The sequence below is a fragment of the Mauremys reevesii genome, linkage group 12 (assembly GCF_016161935.1).
Source record: "Mauremys reevesii isolate NIE-2019 linkage group 12, ASM1616193v1, whole genome shotgun sequence".
Taxonomy (NCBI): domain Eukaryota; kingdom Metazoa; phylum Chordata; order Testudines; family Geoemydidae; genus Mauremys; species Mauremys reevesii.
Window position 1 is genome coordinate 46,327,509 of NC_052634.1, and position 19,165 is coordinate 46,346,673.

General features: G+C 49.5%; 1 protein-coding gene across 1 annotated transcript; it reads left to right on the plus strand.

The window, feature by feature from the left end:
- Positions 1-16,893: 16,893 nt before the first annotated feature.
- LOC120375831 (zinc finger protein 345-like) lies at positions 16,894-18,087 on the plus strand (the record flags this gene model as incomplete). The annotated part of the gene is made up of 2 exons (XM_039496775.1): positions 16,894-17,339; positions 17,424-18,087. Coding segments are annotated over 2 exons (1,110 nt in total), but the record flags the coding sequence as incomplete, so codon positions are not given.
- Between the last annotated feature and the right edge of the window lie 1,078 nt (positions 18,088-19,165).

The following is a 19,165-nucleotide window of genomic DNA, read 5'->3' on the forward strand; positions in this document are numbered from 1 at the left end:
ACTGCTGGAGCTCAGGGCCCCATCGCGCTGCCCACGGCAGAGACCCTTACTGAGATCAGCACCCGCGTTGTGCTGGGCGCTGCAGAGAGAGGGACAGTCCTTGCCCCAAAGAGATCACAGCCCAAGCAGACAATGGGGAGGAGGAAAACAGAGGGGGCTGTGACTTCCCCAAGGCCACCAAGCAGTTCAGGGACAGAGCCAGGAACAGACCCCGGTAACGCCAGAGCCCCGTCACCCGCAGCTTGGAAAGGTCCCAGACCCCATTGCATTAGGCTGCAGGAAGAGGTGGTTTGTCCATGGATGCACAGGCTGTCTTGGCAGGGCACCTCAGCGGCAGTCCCTGCACACAGCTGGGTGTGTGGGTCATGGGTCAGGAGAAGTCAGTGTCCAGTGCTGTGCTCCTGGCTCATACTTCACTGCTGCCCCTCTCTTGCCAGCTGCACTGTTCAGCCAGCCCCAGGCCTCAGTGAGATACTGGCCCCCCTACCCCTCCACACACCACAAACCTTCAAACTGGGACATGGCGCACCAGTGCCAGAGTGCACTAGTGTAAATTCTGTCTGTACTAAGGGTTTGCACCAGTGCCTAAAACACCAGTGTGGCAGAGCCCTTCAGTGCCCAAAACAGCAGTACGGTGGCACTAGAACTGGGATCTAGTTTTAGCTCTGTCACGGACAGCCTGGGTGACCTTGGACACATCAATGTTTCTCCTCCCAACTTTAATTTATTTACCCAGCTGCCCACTCACTGGGGTCTCCTCTCTCCAGAGCTGCTCACCACTCAAATCTGTGTGGATGTCCCCAGAGCTAAGGCAGTTCAGCTCGGGAATAGTCTTACAAGGGGGGCTGGGGAGTCTCTTTCCCTGGAAGTTTTTAAGAACAAGTAGGACCAAGCTCTGTCAGAGACAATCTACAGAGACTTGGTCCTGCCTCGGCAGAGAGAGCTGGACTTGATGACATCTTGAGGTCCTGTCCAGCTCTACATTTCTATGATGCTATGAAATAGATACGTATAAAACACACCATACAGAGTAAAACCCACCACAACATAATGTCAGGCAATTCAGGGGGGAAAAAAAAAACCCACACTCCACAGCATAAAATGACAATACAGAAGGGGAAAAAAGCAAAACAATGCAAACTAACACACCCTAGGAGAAAAGTACACAAGGGAAAAGAGCTCAGCTCAAACTAACACAACACAGGCACCAAACAAGCTAAGGCAAAACAATGCACCATAAAACTGCTACACAACATGGTGCATCACAGTTCCAAATGGCACCATGCAAAACAGCTCAGCGTAGAACAGGACACAACACAAAAGAGAATTATTTCAGTGTAGGCCTGGAAGGGATCTTGAGAAGGCGTCTACTCCAGCCCCCTGTGATGAGGCAGAACCAAGTATCCCTAGACATTCCCAGACTGGTGTATCTCTAACCTGGTCTTAGAAACCTCCAGTGAAGGAAATGCCACAGCCTCCCTTGGAAGCCAATGCAAGGCAGACACAGCTCAAAACAAGCTGTACACACACACTCTGGGCCTGGGGTTAAGGGGAAGAGGCAAGAATTCTAACAATCTGGGTTCAGTTCCCAGTTTTGCCCCAAATTCTCCATGGAAACTTGAGCAAATTACTTCAGCTCTTTGAGCTTCAGTTTCCCCATCTGTAAAATGGAGAGTCGCCTCCCACCATTGGCCTATTTAGCCTCTGAGCTTTTTGTGGCAAGGCCTCTCTGTCCCTGTGGGCACATCTACACTGCAGTCAGACACCGGCGGCTGGCCCGTGCCCGCTGACTTGGGCTCACACGGCTCAGGCAATGGGGCTGTTTAACTGTGGTGTCCATGTTCCGGCTGGGGCTGCAGCCCAAGGTCTGGCACCCTCCCACCTCGCAGGGTCCTACTGCCTGGCTCCAGCCCAAGCCTAGACATCTACACTGCAATTAAACAGCCCCTTCGCCTGAGCCCTGTGACCCTGAGGCAGCTGCCATGGGCCAGCTGGGGGTTTTAATGGCAGAGTAGAGATACCCTGGGTGTCTGTTCAGCACCTGTCACAATGGGGACCCTGATCTCAGTCAGTGTCTGTGCAGAGCCCTGACCAACAGGGGGCTGGATCTCAGTTGGGGCTCTGCAAACCCTAGCATTACAGGATCCCGGGTTTTGTTTGGGGTACCTGGAGCATCTGGCAAAATGTAGGACTGGGATCTCTGTCATGGTCTGTGCAGTGCCCAGTACAGTGGTACAAAATGATCTGGGTTGGGATCACTGCAGTGCCAGACCCCAACGGGGGTCACAGATCTCAGTCGAGGTCTCTGAAGTGCCCAGCACAATGGATGCAGCAGTTTGGGCCACAGTCGTGCACTGCCTGGCACAAGGGGGCCCGTGATCTCGGTCCAGGGCTCAGTTTTACCTGGCACAACAGTGGGGTCTGATCTCACCTGGGGTCTCTGCAGCGCCTGGCAGAACAAGGCCATGCTCAGTACGATAAGAGCCCTGATCTCAGTCATACACCTGGAGAGAAAAGCGGGAAGATTTTCGAGAATTTGATATCAGTATTTCAGAACTGAGGAGAAAATGGGGCACAAACTAAATATTTGCCAACATAAGAGAGAAGCACCAACATCTGGGGAGATTTTATGTCACCATTCAACCATTTAAGAGAAAAGAGAGGAAATTTGAGGCGATTATACAGCGATATTGAATCAGCAACAGACTGGGATAGATTCTTCTTGCCTCACATTCCCATGGCCGGCAGGGAGCCCTGGGTGATGTGGCTTTCACAGGGGAAAGGAGGGGCTGGAGCCAGAAGGTCATTGGCTGTGGGAGGGGCTGGCAGTGAGGTTTGGGAATGTGACTAGCAGGTGATGGAGAAGGGGGGGGGGCTGCGGGGTTGGGCAGGGTGGGGGAGGGGAAGTAGCTGGGAGGGGAAACCTGGGGCTGGGCCATCTCCATGGGGGACACTTGTTCCTCCCTCCCCTTCCTGGCCCTTCCCAGGCCCCGTTGCCAGCAGAGAGGCCCCCAGCCCAGAGGTGTCCCTGTCTCAGGCCCCCAGCCTCTGCCCAGCTCAGGAATCACTCGGGGGAACCTTTCCCCACCCGCCCACGCACAACTCCCGGCTGGGGAATGGGGGGAAACCCCCACCCCCGAGCTCTGAACTGGCCACTGGCGATGGGGCGTTAAAATGGGGCACAATCGGGGTGACAGGAACTTCTCAGGGGTTGGGGAGGGGGTCACCCTGGGGCTGCTCGTGGCTCTAGGAGAAAGGGGGCAGGGGGGGGGGGTCCCCACGGGGGGCAGCAGTAAATCCGAGGGGTCTCAGCCCCCTTTCTCTCCCCGCTCCTCGGGGGTCACCGGCTGCCCCCCCCCCGGCCATGTCCGGGCTGCACCGACACTTCCCCCGCCGCCCCTTTCCCGGGACCCCCGCCCGGCCCCACGGGGGGGTTAATGAAGGTCTCTCCCGCCGCGATCTGCGCATGCCCAGAACCCCAACGGCACAAACCCTTCTCCGGCTGGGAGAGGCTCTCAACGGCCCCGCACGAGCCAAGCAGAACCGCAGCGCCACGCCTCCCGCGCTGACGTCACTTCCGGTCCAGGGAGAGCCCGGAACTACATCTCCCAGCCTGCCCCGGGGGCGCGTCCGCCCTCTCCAGCCCAGGTGAGGGAGGAGTCAGCAGCTGAAACTGCGCATGCTCCGTGCGAGCCCCGCTGGGGGCGGGAGAACAAAGCTGCTGCTGCCGCCTCCGTGTGAGCCGGTGAGTGAGAGACCCCGGGGGGGGGCGGGCACGTGACTCTGCCCCGGGGAACCTGGGAGAAGCCTCGGAGCCGCCTCGGCCCCGGGAGCCGCAGCAGGATCCGCCCCCCCCCCCCCGCTGGGATGGGGGGGGGGAGCCCGGGGGGGAGTCGGAGCCTGGGCCCCGGGGTCCCTGTGCGGGGGGAGAAGCCGGAGTTGCGGGGGGGCGGAAGGTCGGTGGGACGCGGGGTTGAACTGTCTCTGGGCAGCCCGGAAATTCCCGCGCGGGGAGGGAGTGAATTGGCTCCTGTCCCTGTTGGCGCCTCGCCCCCGGCACAGAGTCTCTCCGGTTCTGCCCGTTTCTCTCTCGGGGTCTCGCTCGGGCTGTAACATCCGGGAGATTCGCCCCCGATCCGCTCTCTCGGCTCCCCTGTCCCCCGGTCTCTCTCCCCGTTTTACCTGCCGCGTTTTGTCCTTGTCCGGGTGGTAAATTGGTGCCCCGGGTCCGGCCCCAGCACGGGGCGGCCCCGGGGGGGGGGGGTGAGATGCCGGTTCTCTGCCAGGGCGGGGGCGGGAGGGGCACGTGTCCCCCGTGGGGGCTGCCAGGACCCCGGTTTCCCGATCCCAGTTACTGCCCCCAACTACCACCTGCCCATCCCCCACTGCTGCCCCCTTCCTCATCCAGGGACCTGCCAGCTCCCCCCCCCCCCCTTTGCCCTCTTAACGCAGCTCCTCACAGGGCTCCCTGCTGCCCACGGGAATGGTGGGGGGAACCATCACTTTCTGTTTCTGTATTGGATACTAATATAAAATTCAGTCCAACAGTCCTGCTTTTCCCTCTAGTTATTTAACAGTAATATAAAATCCCCTCAGATCTTGCTGGTGGTCATAGAATCATAGGGTTGGAAGGGACCTCAGGCAGTATCTAGTCCAACCCTCTGCTCAAAGCAGGACCAATCCCCAACTAAATCCTCCAACAGATTTTTACCACAGATTCCTAAATGGCCCCCTCAAGGATTGAACTCACAACCCCGGGTTTAGCAGGCTAATGCTCAAACCACTGAGCTATCCCTCTTCCCTCTCTCAGGTTATCAACTGTGTAGTTTCTGACACATATTCTCTGCAAATCTCAAAGATTGATAAAAATTATCCTAAACCCCACTTTTTCTCCAATTGTCTATTTCTAAATGACTATGGCCTGAGATTTTTCCCTGTCTCTCTAATTATAAAATACTAAGAAAATCTCAAATTTACACCTTTTCTCAGATTCCTGAACATGGATATAAAATGTTGGCAAATGTTGCCCATTTTCTCTCTATTCAGTTATCAAATATTGATGTGAAACACTCAGATTTTACCCCGTATCAACAACTGATATAAAATCCCTCTGATTTTCCACTTTCCTCTCTAAACGGATTTAATACCCATCAAATCCAGAGGTCTCCCCCTGTTTGGGGGATCAGTGGTTCCCAGCTGGTAACAGGAGAGTCGGCTGGACCCTTGTCTTTTCTCCAGCTGGCACTGGGTGAGGAGGTCACTCTGAGTGCAGCGTGGGTCCAGAAGTGTCCCAAAGCCCATAACAAATGGTCTCTGGGAGGGGTTGCTTCCCGCAGTGCGAAGATGTAGCTAGTGACAGGGCATGGACCTTTCTTGCCCTCCAGGCCTTCCATTCTCCTGTTAAAGCAGCACCGCCCAGGGATCCCTCTGCCCGTGTGACTGGCCAGCAGGGGACAGTGATAACTTTCTATCCACTTAGCAGACACAGTGAGGTAACACTGTTGCTGGGGTAGGGGATGGGGTGTCTGTGTGGGGAGATTGGAGCTGAAGGGGCATTGTGGGAGGAGGAGGCCTCTGGGTGACTGGGCAGGGGGTACCCTACTCAAATTGGTGGGTTCTGGAGGTTTGGGGGGGGGAGGGGTTCTGATGTGCCCAGCCCTGAGGCTGTGGGTCCTGGAGGTGGGTAGCACTGGGGACTTGTTGGTGCAGAACAGTGAGGGTGGGCATCTCTTGGGGAGGCGGGGCAGGGGGCTGGAGGGAGCCTGGTGCTGTGCCAGGGGCTCAGTCGTGCCCAATGCACAGAGCTGGGTGGGGGAGTGCCAGGCGCTAGGTCGGGATGCCAGGCAAGCAGAGGGAGGGGTCCCGTTGTAAAGCATCAGGGGGTCCCAGGCAAACGGCCTGGCAGATCCTGCTGGAGGGCAGGTGGGGTCCTAGGCAGGCAGTAGGGGAATCCTGGGCAGGCAGTGAGGGACTGAATTCCCAGTGAGGGGTCCCCTGGGGGGGTGGTCCCTGGCTATTGGGGGCTCTTGGTGGGGGGAACCCTTTAGGATTCCCAGCCTGCCAGTGATGGTCTGGTGGGGGTTCTCTGGCCAGTGGGGTGCTGAGGGGTATCTGGAGTCCCTGTTCAGGGATTTTGGGGGATGGGTCCCAGGGAATATCTGGTGGGACCCTGGCTGCGGGATCTGGGGGCTGCTACTAACCATGCTCCTTCTAGCTCATCAGCTTGTGCCAGAATCCTGGCTCCAAGCACGTCCCGGCATTCCTCGTCCAGGCCCAGTCACCCTGATAACTTTCTAGCCACTTATCAAACATCTTGAAAACTCCAGGACCTTCCAGTTCCATTGGGAAAATTTGTGCCCCGAGTCCTTATACTGGATCTGGGGGGTGAGGCAGGTGGGAAGGGGGCTAGAAATGCCACACAATGGTCTCTTCCACAGCATTCTGGACTCCTTCTTTCTGAAATCTGGTTTCATTGAGACCATTTTTAATCCAGAGTGACTCCAGATGGACAGTGGGGCAAATGAGATCAGCAATTCTCCCTGTGAGGAGGGGCTCTCATTAGCTGCTCTCCCCAGAGAGCTAAAGGAGGGAAGCTGCTCAAACGCTCTGTCCCTCTCTGCTCAGGATATTGGGGTTCAGCTTCCTGGGTCAGACGCTGCAGCCTCCATTGTGATCTGGGAGACCAGGCTGAGCAGCTGCTGCCCCAGCTGGATTCTGTCCTGGGATGTGACCTTAATTAAAGCTTTTTTCTCTGCCCAGCCCAGGTAATGACTTTCTGCAGCTGGTACTAGCCCCCTAGGGCAGCCCTGGGCCCTGTTAATGCAAATTCTGAGCCACAGACTCCAGGTTACTGAAAGACCTCAGGGAAAGTGCTGGGGACTGGCACAAACAGCTCCTCCCCCCCTCCCCCCCCGCCAATTTCTCCTCCCATTAGTAGTTGCCAGGAGAAAATCCAGCCCTGGGAGAGCAAAGCCCCCAGGAATGGGACTGTCCCAGCCAGAGGGGCAGGGAGAGAGGACAGGGGAAGGAGAGACTGAAAGGGGCAGTGGGAGAAATGAACGGGGGGAGAGATTTCCAGCTCTCTAGTCCACCCAGACACATGTATTGCAGCATCCCTGGGCAGAACCACTTTCCAGTGAACAAGAAAAGGATCAGACAGAGGAAAAGCCAGTTCCTGACTCCACATTTCCCCTGCTGGGGTGTGACTGCCGGGGGGTCAGTGTCTGAGGGAATCCCCCACAGTGACTCCTTTGGGTTCTGCTCTTTCTAGCCTTGTGTTCAGAGACTTTGTTACGGGGTGAGGGGAGGCAGAAGGGAGGTTAAAAATCTCTCTCTGGGCTTAGCCTGACAGGAGGGGCCAGGTCTACACTCTAATAAAGAGAGATCAAGCATGTTCCCAGCATGGCAGAGTCTAGGATGTCTGTCTGCAGGAAGGGGCCTGGGGAATCGTGATGTGAAATTAACTAAAGCCTGTTCTGAAACCTCCACAACTGCCCTTCTCTCCCTGCCAGGGCTTCAGAATGACGTCCCTGTTTTTCTCCAGCTCATCCCATCCTCCCATGACACAGGGAAGAGAAATGGCTGCAGTGGAGCCAGCTCAGGTAGGGATTATTTTTTTGAGGGGGGGTTGGTGGGTTCCTACAGGAGGAAGAGGGACAGCAAATACAGCGGAGATGGGAAGGTTTGCACAGTCTGGTTTGGAGGTTGGAGCGGGGCAGGAAATGCACAGGGTGGAGAAAGGGAGGGCAGGGTGTGACAGACCTGCTGGGAGTTGTTTAATAAGTGGCCTAGATTCTAGGAACAGACCCAGGAGGTTCGGAGGTGGAAATGCTCTAGTTTGTGGAGCAGAAAATAACCCACGTGAATGGGGCTGGGAAAACTGACCAGACTCTTAGTGCTGGAGCCTGACCCGACTAACCAGTGGCTGCTGAGAGATATGAAGGGGGCACCCACCAGTGAGGGTTAGGGGAGATTCCTCCCTTCATACCCAGCTCCTCACAATGAGGAGGGTGTTGGGCTTCCTACCAGGAGCTCTCCCTGGTCCCTGCTAGGGGCTCCCTCTCCTCTGTCAGTCTGTGGCTAGTAGGTGTGTGATGGATCTGCTGGGAGAGATAAGGGGCTCTCGCTTTGTCCCCTCACTCTGATGTTTCCTGGATGCTCTGAGCAGGGTGCGGTGGGACTTTGTTGACTGCAATCCACCCAGGGCTTCCCTTTGATGGGCTCCTCTCCCCACAAATAGTGGGGCTGTGAATGGGGCAGCATGTATTGAGTGTTGGACTCTTGCTCTTTCAGGGGCCGGTGACCTTCGAGGAGGTGGCTGTGTATTTCACCAGTGAAGAGTGGGCTCTGCTGGACCCCACTCAGAGAGCCCTCTACTGGGATGTCATGCAGGAGAACTATGAGAATGTGACCTCACTGGGTAAGGGTTACTGTCCCCTCGGTTCTTGGAAGGGGAAATGGAGAGAGAAGGTTTACGCCAGCCCCACAATGCCACCTCTACTCTGCCCAGTTTCAGCATCACCCCAATATGCCAGTGACACACACACTACCAGAGACCCTCCCCTGCTGCAGAACACTTTGGGAACAGAGCACAGGAGCCGTATTGCACAATGTCAAATATCTCCTGTTTGCTCAAGTAAAACTGAGGTTTAAGTGCAGCATAATCAACAGAAGCTTCCTAGAGGTCACCAGATGAAATTAATAGGCAGCAGGTTTAAAGAAAATAAAAGGAAGTTCTTCTTCACACAGCGCACAGCCAACTTGTGGAACTCCTTACCTGAAGAGGTTGTGAAGGCTAGGACTACAACAGCGTTTAAAAGAGAACTGGATAAATTCATGGTGGTTAAGTCCATCAATGGCTATTAGACAGGATGGGTATGGAATGGTGCCCCTAGCCTCTGTCTGTCAGAGGATGGAGATGGATGGCAGGAGAGAGATCACTTGATCATTGCCTGTTAGGTTCACTCCCTCTGGGACACCTGGCATTGGCCACTGTCGGTAGACAGGATACTGGGCTAGATGGACCTTTGGATCTGACCCGGTACGACCGTTCTTATGTCACGTATGTATGTGGGCCTTTGGTGCAAGGCGCTCCTGGCCCTCAGAGACCGTGTGGAGGCTTTGGAGGCCAGGGTGTTGGAACTGGAGGAGCTAAGGGAGGCAGAGAAGTATGTCGATGAGGCTTTCCGGGACACTATAGAATTGTCCCAACTCCGGTCAGACAGCCCCCCGCGCTGTTGAGGAGGATGGAAGGCCCAGGGAATGAGAGCAGTCAACGGGGGCAGAGGGAAAGCTTCTCATAGTTGGGACCCTCACCCCAACACTATCTGGAAGAACCTCTTGCACTGAGGTTTCCTCACCGGGGGAGGGAACTCCAGTCATTAAGAAAACGCAGCTGTTAGTAATGGGAGATTCGATCATTAGAAACAAGGATATCTGGGTTTGTGATGACTGGGAGAACCGTATGGTGACTTGCCTGCCTGGTGCGTAGGTTGCGGATTTCTCAAGGCATCTAGATAGATTTATGTGTAGTGCTGGGGAGGAGCCAGTGGTCATGGTACATGTAGATACCAATGACATAGGGAAGGGTAGGTGAGACGTCCTGGAGGCCAAATTTAATCTGCTAGGAAAGAGACTGAAATCCAGGACCTCTATGGTGGCATTCTCAGAAATGCTCCCAGTTCCACGCGCAGGGCCAGGTAGGCAGGCAGAGCTTCGGAGTCTCAATGTGTGGATGAGATGATGGTGTAGAGAGATGAGGTTTAGATTTATTAGGAACTGGGGAAACTTTGGGGATGGGGGCACCTGTACAGGAAGGATGGGCTCCACCTAAACCAAAGTGGATCCAGACTGCTGGCACTTAACATTAAAAAGGTTGCAGAGCAGTTTTTAAAGTAAGAGATGGGGGCAAAGCCAATGGCTGCAGAGGAGCACGTGGATCGGACAGAGACTTCTCTTAGAGGAGAGTGTAGTGATAGAGATTTTTCTAGTTTTAGTCAGGAAGAGAGGCTGGAAGAGGATAAGGTAGGGGCCAGATCAGACGAGAAGCATTCACACACAAAAGAATCTGACACATCAGAAAAGGGCAGACAAATAAACAGTGACAAGTTTTTAAAGTGCGTGTACACAAATGCTAGAAGTGTAAATAATAAGATGGGTGAATTAGAGTGCCTCGTGTTAAAAGAGGATATTGACATAATAGGCATCACAGAAACCTGGTGGAGTGAGGATAATCAATGGGACACAATCATTCCAGGGTACAAAATACATCTGAAGGTCAGAGCAGATCATACTCGGGGGGTGGGGAGGGGAGTGGCACTGTATGTTAAAGAAAATGTAGACTCAAATGAAGTAAAAATCTTAAATGAAACCGCATGTTCCATAGAATTTCTATGGATAGTAATTCCATTCTCTAATAACAATATAACAATAGGGATCTATTATCGACCACCTGTCAAAGACAGTGATAGTGAGGATGAAATGCGAAGGGAGATTAGAGAGGCTATCAAAATAAAGAACAACATAATAGTGGGAGATTTCAATTATCCCCATATTGACTGGGTACGTGTCACTTCAGGACAAAATGCAGAGACAAAATTTCTCGATACTTTAAATGACTGTTTCTTAGAGCAGCTGGTACAAGAGCCCGCAAGGGGAGAAGCAACTCTCCATTTAGTCCTGAGTAGAGTGCAGGATCTTGTCCAAGAGGTAATTATAACAGGACCGCTTGGAAATAGTGATCATAATATAACAAAATTTAACATTCCTGTGGTGGGAAGAACAACTCAACACTGTGGCATTTAATTTCAGAAAGGGGAACTATGCAAAAATGAGGAGCTAGTTAAACAGAAATTAAAAGGTACAGTGACTAGAGTGAAATCCCTGCAAGCTGCATGGACACTTTTCAAAGACACAATATTAGAAGCCCAACTTAAATGTATACCCCAAATTAAAAAAACACAGCAAAAGAATTAAAAAGAGCCACTGTGGCTTGGCTTAACCGTGTAAAAGAAGCAGTGAGAGATAAAAAGGCATCTTTTAAAAAGTGGAAGTCAGATCCTAGTGAGGTGTATGTAGAAGGGAGCATAAGTACTGCCAAATTAAGTGTAAAAATGTAATAAGAAAAGCCAAAAAGGAGTTTGAGGAACAGCTAGCCAAAAACTCAGAAGGTAATAACAAAATGTTTTCTAAGTACATCAAAAGCAGGAAGCTGCTAAACAACCAGTGGGGCCCCTGGACGATTGAGATACAAAAGGAGCCCTTAAAGACGATAAAGTCATTGCGGAGAAACTAAATGCATTCTTTGCTTCAGTCTTCGTGGCTGAGGATGTTAGGGAGATTCCCAAACCTTTTGTGGGTGACAAATCTGAGGAATTGCCACAGATTGAAGTGTCACTAGAGGAGGTTTTGGAACTAATTGATAACCTTAAATGTAACAAGTCACCGGAACCAGATGGTATTTACCTAAGAGTTCTGAAGGAACTCAAATGTGAAATTGGGGAACTATGAGCTATGGTTTGTAACCTGTCCTTTAAATCAGCTTCTGTACCCAATGACTGGAAGATTGCTAATGTAACGCCAATATTTAAAAAGGGCTCTAGAGGCGATCCTGGCAATTACAGACTGGTAAGTCTAATGTCTGTGCCAGGCAAATTAGTTGAAACAATAGTAAAGAATAAAATTGTCAGGCACATAGAAGAACAAAAATTGTTGGGCAAAAGTCAACATAGTTTCTGTAAAGGGAAATCATGTCTTACTAGTCTGTTAGAATTCTTTGAAGGTGTCAACAAACGTGGACAAGGGGGATCCAGTGGACACAGTGTACTTAGATTTCCAGAAAGCCTTTGACGAGGTCTCTCACCAAAGGCTCTTACATAAATGAAGTTATCATGGGATAAGAGGGAAGATCTTTTCATGGATTGAGAACTAGTTAAAAGACAGGGAACAAAGGGTAGGAATAAATGGTAAATTTTCAGAATGAAAAGGAGTAACTAGTGGTGTTCCCCAAGGGTCAGTCCTAGGACCAATCCTATTCAACTTATTCATAAATGATCTGGAGAAAGGGGTAAACAGTGAGGTGGCAAAGTTTGCAGATGTTACTAAACTGCTCAAGATAATTAAGACCAAAGCAGACTGTGAAGAACTTCAAAAAGATCTCACAAAACTAAGTGATTTGGCAACAAAATGGCAAATGAAATTTAACATGGATAAATGTAAAGTAATGCACATTGGAAAAAATGACCCCAACTATACATACAATATGATGGGGGCAAATTTAGCTACAGCTGATCAGTAAAAAGATCTTTTTGTCATTGTGGATAGTTCTCTGAAGACATCCAGCAGTGTGCAGCGGAAGTCAAAAAAGCAAACAGGATGTTAGGAATTATTTAAAAAGGGATAGACAATAATACAGAGAATATCTTATTGCCCTTATATAAATCAATGGAAATAACTAATTTAGAGCCCATCATTTTATATGTATATTTGGGATTGTGTTTTCCAGTGGGCTGCACTATGTGCTATCCTGACATCTAGTAGTGCTGAGGTCCTGCATTCAGTAATATCCCTGCCCTTCCTCTCCCCTTTCTCCACTGAGCCCCACGCTTATGTTTCCAGCTTCCCCAGGACTCTCTCTTTGTCTCTGGACCTGTCTGTCAGCAAGAAGCAGAGCCAGGGAGACTTGCCCTCTCTCTGGAGACTTCGATTTCTGGGACGTGGATTTACTTTCTATGTGTTTTAGGAGACTTTGAAATTGAGTGTCTGTGACATTAAGCACAGTACAGTCTGGAGTGTTGAACAGCTGTGTCCCCTCAGTTCCCCAGGCTGGGGTGCCTTTTACACTGCTCTACTGTGAGAGCAGCCACAGTACCTGGGCAGGTAACACACAGTCTCCAGCATGTAACTCGCTCCCAGCTACACAGTTTTGAGTGCTGCTAGTCAGCAACTCCTGAATTACAGTACCCCACCGGAGAACCCCAGAAAATTCTCTGCTCCCAGACATCCCCCAGAAATGTGCATCTTGTCCTGTCCAGCACACTACTGAACAGTGGGAGCTCATATGAAATCTGTTATTTCATCAATGGAAAATGACAGGCTTGTTATTCCAAATGGAGTTTCCAACACACTTTAATCCAACCACACTGGTTAGATAAAACAATAAACCAAGATTGTTAACTACTGGAAAAAAATTTTTTTTCCGGTGACTACAAGTAACGAGGCATAAAAGTCAGAATTGTTTACGAAAGAAATGCAAGATAAAACATAAACTAACATCTAAGTTAACCAGCTAAAACGGATTTAAAACAAATGTTTCTCTCACCATCTGCTGAGACAGGCTGGTTTTCCTTTCAGCTGGGAATCCCTCTAACCTGCCCCTGCTGCCCACATTCAGTTCTTCAGGAGTTGTCATGAGCAGAGGGAAAGGGGGGAGAGAGAGAGAGTCTCATGCATTTTCCTCACCTCTCTTTATAATTCAGTCCTTTGTACTAGAAACAAATCCAGTTCTCAGCTGAGTCATGGTGACAGGCTCTCGTAGATATGACCTTCAAGTGGTCCCTGTGATGGAATGTAAATGTCTTCTTCACACCTTCCCTCTCCTGGAGAATGGTTATTTGACCAGCTGTTTGCCTTGCTGTCTCTGAGGAACTTAGGGTTAGGGTTGCAACTTTTTCAGTAACATCATGCCGTAAAATCTCATAACTTTACATACAGTGTTGCTACACATTTTAAGGAGGATTTTCAGTAGATTGTCTTTTCAAATGGTACCGAACAAGCCATACAGTGATAAATGAAGGGGGAGGGAAGGGATCTCCCTTTTATAAACACCCAGCCAGCCAGATTGCTGTAAAATCCTTGTTGGTGTGACTTCTCTGCCTGCTTTACCTGTAAAGGGTTAACAAGGCCATAGGTAAAAGAAAAGGAGTGGGCACCTGACCAAAAGAGCCAATGGAAAGACTAGAACTTTTTAAAATGGGACAGTAACTTTCCCTTTGTCTGTTGTTCTCCGGAGAAGGCGACACAGAGTAGCGATGCTGTGTGTGGCTTGAAGCAGGTTTGAAAATTCATCTTCCATCCCTAGAAGAAATGATTTGGACAGGGAATGTTTAGACAGACACAATCAGGTTTATATTTTTTATTTTGGCTTTTGGAGCTCCTCTGTGCTATCCCAGATACTTTTGTTTGCTTCTAAGCTTTAAGCTGAACCCCCAGGAAAGCTATTTTGGGTGCTTACAACAATTGTTTCTTTTAAGATCTAGCAAAAGCCTAAGTTCCAGATTTATCGTTTTTCTTTTCAATTTTAATAAAATTTCTCTCTCTTAAGAACAGGGTTAGATTTTTGGTGTCCTTTGTTTTCTTTCTCAGCTCTTTCCCGGAGGGGAGGTGAAAGGGCTTGAGGGTGCCCCACAGGGAAGAATTCTCAAATGCTCCTTCCTGGGTCCAAGGGTTTGGGTTTTTTTTTGCATTTGGGTGGTGGCAGCATTTACCAAGCCAAGGTCAGAGAAAAGCTGTAACTTTGGGGGTTTAATACAAGCCTAGAGTTGCACAAATTAATTTTTAGAATCCTGGCGGGCCCCCACTTTCTGCACTCGGAGTGACAGAGTGGAGATTCAGCCCTGACACATACCATGAACAAAATTGATCATAATTTTCTAGAAGTGTGAACATAGGGGCACAGACTTGCACAGTGTCTGTCTGTGTGTTCCCAACATATATGTGGGTATTTCAGTCCCTCACAAGCAAGGTGTTCGGCATCTTCAAACACCTGGGGAACCGGTCCTGGGAATTCACTGGTTTATTAAGTGACACTCTATGGAATTGAGAGACACTTTATATTATTATTATTTTATTATAAATACCAATATGATGAAATTGCAATGAATCGTGCTAGATATGCCATGTAAGGTATCAATGAAAATGTTATGATTTTCCAAGTTTGATAATCTTGTTTCTATCTTTATATTGTGAGTTATAGATATGTAGGGTATATCTGTATTCCAGACTTGTGTAGTGTTTCTGAGTGACACCCCCAGACATATTGGCATCAGCGCTGCCCAGCCTGTTTGATGGCCCATCCGGGGTCATCAGCTGTACAATGAACCCATTGAAAGGATCAAGGGGAGACACCTCTTGAGTCAGCAAGATATGCAGGGATATGCCTGTGTACTGAGACCTCCAAGGCTTTTCCATGCCATGTGCTGTGAAGCTTGTGTTTGGGACACAGGAAGTAGAAGCCACTTGGCAAAAGGAATATAAAGGGCAGCTGCATCATCTCCATTTTGTCTTCAGTCCCTCTTCCTACCTCTGGAGCAACTTCTCTACAAACTGAACCTTGGAACAAAGGACTGAATGATGTGGGGGGAGGGATAGCTCAGTGGTTTGAGCATTGACCTGCTAAACCCAGTATTGTGAGTTCAATCCTTGAGGGGGCCACTTAGGGATCTGGGGCAAAAAATCATTACCAGAGAGCCTTTCAAGCCAGAAACTCACCAATACTGCTAAGAACTAGATATATAGATTTCTTAATGTATCTGACTGTTTTCCCATTTTAACAACTTCCTTTTTCTTTCCTTCTTTTATAATAAACCTTTAGTTTCGATGCTTTCTTGCTTATAAACCTTTAGTTTAGATGCTAAGGACTGGCTGGCATCATAGTATTCTGGGTAAGATCCAAACCTATACAGACCTGGTAATGTGGCTGACTCTGGGGTCAGAAGAACACTTTGTTTATGTGATCAGAGTTTTTAAATAACTTCTCACTGTGCCGGACCTAGGTGCTGATTGGGAGTCAGAGAACTGGAATGCAGTAAAGGGGGCCGCGTGTGATGTCTTTTTTCAGTTTCTCAATAACCCGTGTGGGGGATCAGAAGCACACTTGGTGACTGATCGGTGAATTTAACTTCCGTGTTAACCACCAGTTTTGGGAGCATCTGCTCTCCCTTTTTCAGTCTGCCCTGATCTTGGCATTTTCAGTGTGGACTGCCCCAGGCACACTGCGTCACAGTAAGCACTGAAGTTAAATTAATAGTGTTTTTTATGACACAGTCATATGAAATCAGCTGAACTCCTTTGTTTTCTTTCATCTGAGCAGGGTTTCCAGTTTCCAAACCTCATATAATCTCCCATCTGGAACAAGGGGATGAGCCATGGGTCCCAGACCTCCAGGGTTCAGAGGAAAGAGAGATCCTGAGAGTTCCCTGCACAGGTGAGAAAATATTAAACCAACTCAGAATCTGTAAGTGCCTGAAGGAAACATCTGGGATGCCCTACAAAGCCCTTGGAAGGTTTCTCAGTTCATTATTGTCCCTAGCAGGGGTCGTATCCTCAGGGTAAATATAGCTCATGGTTTCCTGTAGACCCTAGCAGACACCAGGCAGTAGCTTCCTCCCTTTCCCCTGTGAGTTTGGATGGGATGTGAGGGCCGAATTGATCCCCTCCTCTCTCCTGTTTGGGGAAGAGTTTGGGGGAGTTCAGTTCCCGATTTTTATTTGACGTCTCTCCAGCACTTGTTTTGGTTTGGCATTCCCCTTTCCATCCCTGTCTGAGGTTTCTATCTGTATCACAGCAGGTGACACAATGGTGTGTGAGAAAGAGGAGCAGAATTCTCAGCAGGAAAATGTTGAGAAAGTGGCTAAACACAGAGAATTATCGCAAAGATCGAAAAGGAATGTGTCCTGGAGTCATGAGCAGGGAAAATCCTGTGAGATTCAGCACAGACCAGAAAGAGAGCAAGGAAACCAGCCAGAGGAGAAAATGGGTAAATTTATTTCCTGTCGGGGAACTCAGAAAAGCGTCAAGGAAACCACAACACAGCAGGAAGTCCTCATGGGAAAGAGGAAAAATACATGCACTGAGTGTGGAAAAACCTTCACTTACAGCTCAGCCCTTTCTCAACATCAGAGAATCCACACAGGGGAGAGGCCCTTTTATTGCAGTGAGTGTGGGAAAACCTTCATTAGCCGTTCAGGCCTTTCTCAACATCAGAGAATCCACACAGGGGAGAGGCCCTTTTATTGCAGTGAGTGTGGGAAAACCTTCACTTTCAGCTCAGCCCTTTCTATTCATCAGAGAATCCACACAGGGGAGAGGCCCTTTTATTGCAGTGAGTGTGGGAAAACCTTCACTTGCAGCTCAGCCCTTTCTAAACATCAGAGAATCCACACAGGGGAGAGGCAGCCCTATGAATGCAGTGAGTGTGGGAAAAGCTTCATTAGCCGTTCAGGCCTTTCTAAACATCAGAGAATCCACACAGGGGAGAGGCCCTATGAATGCCGTGAGTGTGGGAAAACCTTCAGTCGCAGTTCAGGCCTTTCTAAACATCAGAGAATCCACACAGGGGAGAGGCTCTTTGATTGCAGTGAGTGTGGGAAAACCTTCACTTGCAGCTCAGCCCTTTCTATTCATCAGAGAATCCACACAGGGGAGAGGCCCTATGAATGCCGTGAGTGTGGGAAAAGCTTCATTAGCAGTTCAGGACTTTCTAAACATCAGAGAATCCACACAGGGGAGAGGCCCTTTTATTGCAGTGAGTGTGGAAAAACCTTCACTTGCAGCTCAGCCCTTTCTGTTCATCAGAGAATCCACACAGGGGAGAGGCCCTATGAATGCAGTGAGTGTGGAAAAACCTTCACTTGCAGCTCAGCCTTTTCTGTTCATCAGAGAATCCACACAGGGGAGAGGCCCTATGAATGTCATGAGTGTGGGAAAAGCTTTATTACCAGCTCAGACCTTATTAGGCATCAGAGAATCCACACAGGGGAGAGGCCCTATGAATGCAGTGAGTGTGGGAAAAACTTCAATTGCAACTCAGACCTTATTAGGCATCAGAGAATCCACACAGGGAAGAGGCCCTATGAATGCAGTGAGTGTGGGAAAAACTTGACTAGCAGCTCAGGCCTTTCTAAACATCACAAAATCCACACCGGTGAGAGACCTTATAAATGCAGTGAGTGCAGGAAAACCTTCAATCACAGCTCAGCCCTTTCTGTTCATCAGAGAATCCACACAGGGGAGAGGCCCTATGAATGCTGTGAGTGTGGAAAAAGCTTCACTCGCAGCTCAGACCTTTCTCAACATCAGAGAATCCACACAGGGGAGAGGCCCTATGAATGTCATGAGTGTGGGAAAAGCTTTATTACCAGCTCAGACCTTTCTAAACATCAGATAATCCACACAGGGAAGAGGCCCTATGAATGTCATGAGTGTGGGAAAAGCTTCTCTAGCAGCTCAGGCCTTTCTAAACATCACAAAATCCACACCGGTGAGAGACCTTATAAATGCAGTGAGTGCGGGAAAACCTTCAATCACAGCTCACACCTTCTTACCCATCTCAGAATCCACATAGGTATGCGACCCAATGGAAGCAATTAGTGTGGGAAAACCTTGTCTTGCCACTGAGCCCATGTGAGCCATCAGAGAATCTGCAAGGGGGATCAACACCATAAACCCTCTAGGGCTATCAATACTTTAATACTTTTCCTGATTCCCACTTTTAAAAGCTGTTTGAAGCACCGATATCCCTCAGCTTGTCCAGATGAGTGAGTGGCCTATTTTTGCATTTTGCAGTTTGACCTCTTTGAGGTGGACTCATTTATCCTTTCTATCAACTCCATTCTCCCATGAGTAATTCAAGTGTGCCCTTCCTATCAGGAACCAGGGAGCGTCACATTTATACCATTCCTCCTATTGCAAAGTTATTGTTAGAGTCACCAGTGTTACAGATTGTATCATTGCCAGTTGTTCTCATGTTGTGCTGAAGAGCAGTTATCATGGGAACTTTTCATATTACATTTAAATGAAGAGCAGGGGCAGGAAAAAAGTGTCATTTCAGCCTCTGTGATACTGGAAGGAGATGTAAAAAGCGACAGAGTCCTCTGGCACCTTATAGACTAAAATATGTACTGGAGCATAAGAAATATACAAAAACCTGTAGGAGAACACTTCAACCTCCCTGGACACACAATAGCAGACTTAAAAGTGCCATCCTGCAGCAAAAATACTTCAGGGCCAGACTTCAAAGAGAAACTGCTGAGCTTCAGTTCATCTGCAAATTTAACACCATCAGCTCAGGACTAAACAACGACTGTCCCTGGCTAGCCAACTACAAAAGCAGTTTCTCCTCCCTTTGTGTTCACACCTCAACTGCTAGAAGAGGGGCCCATCCTCCCTG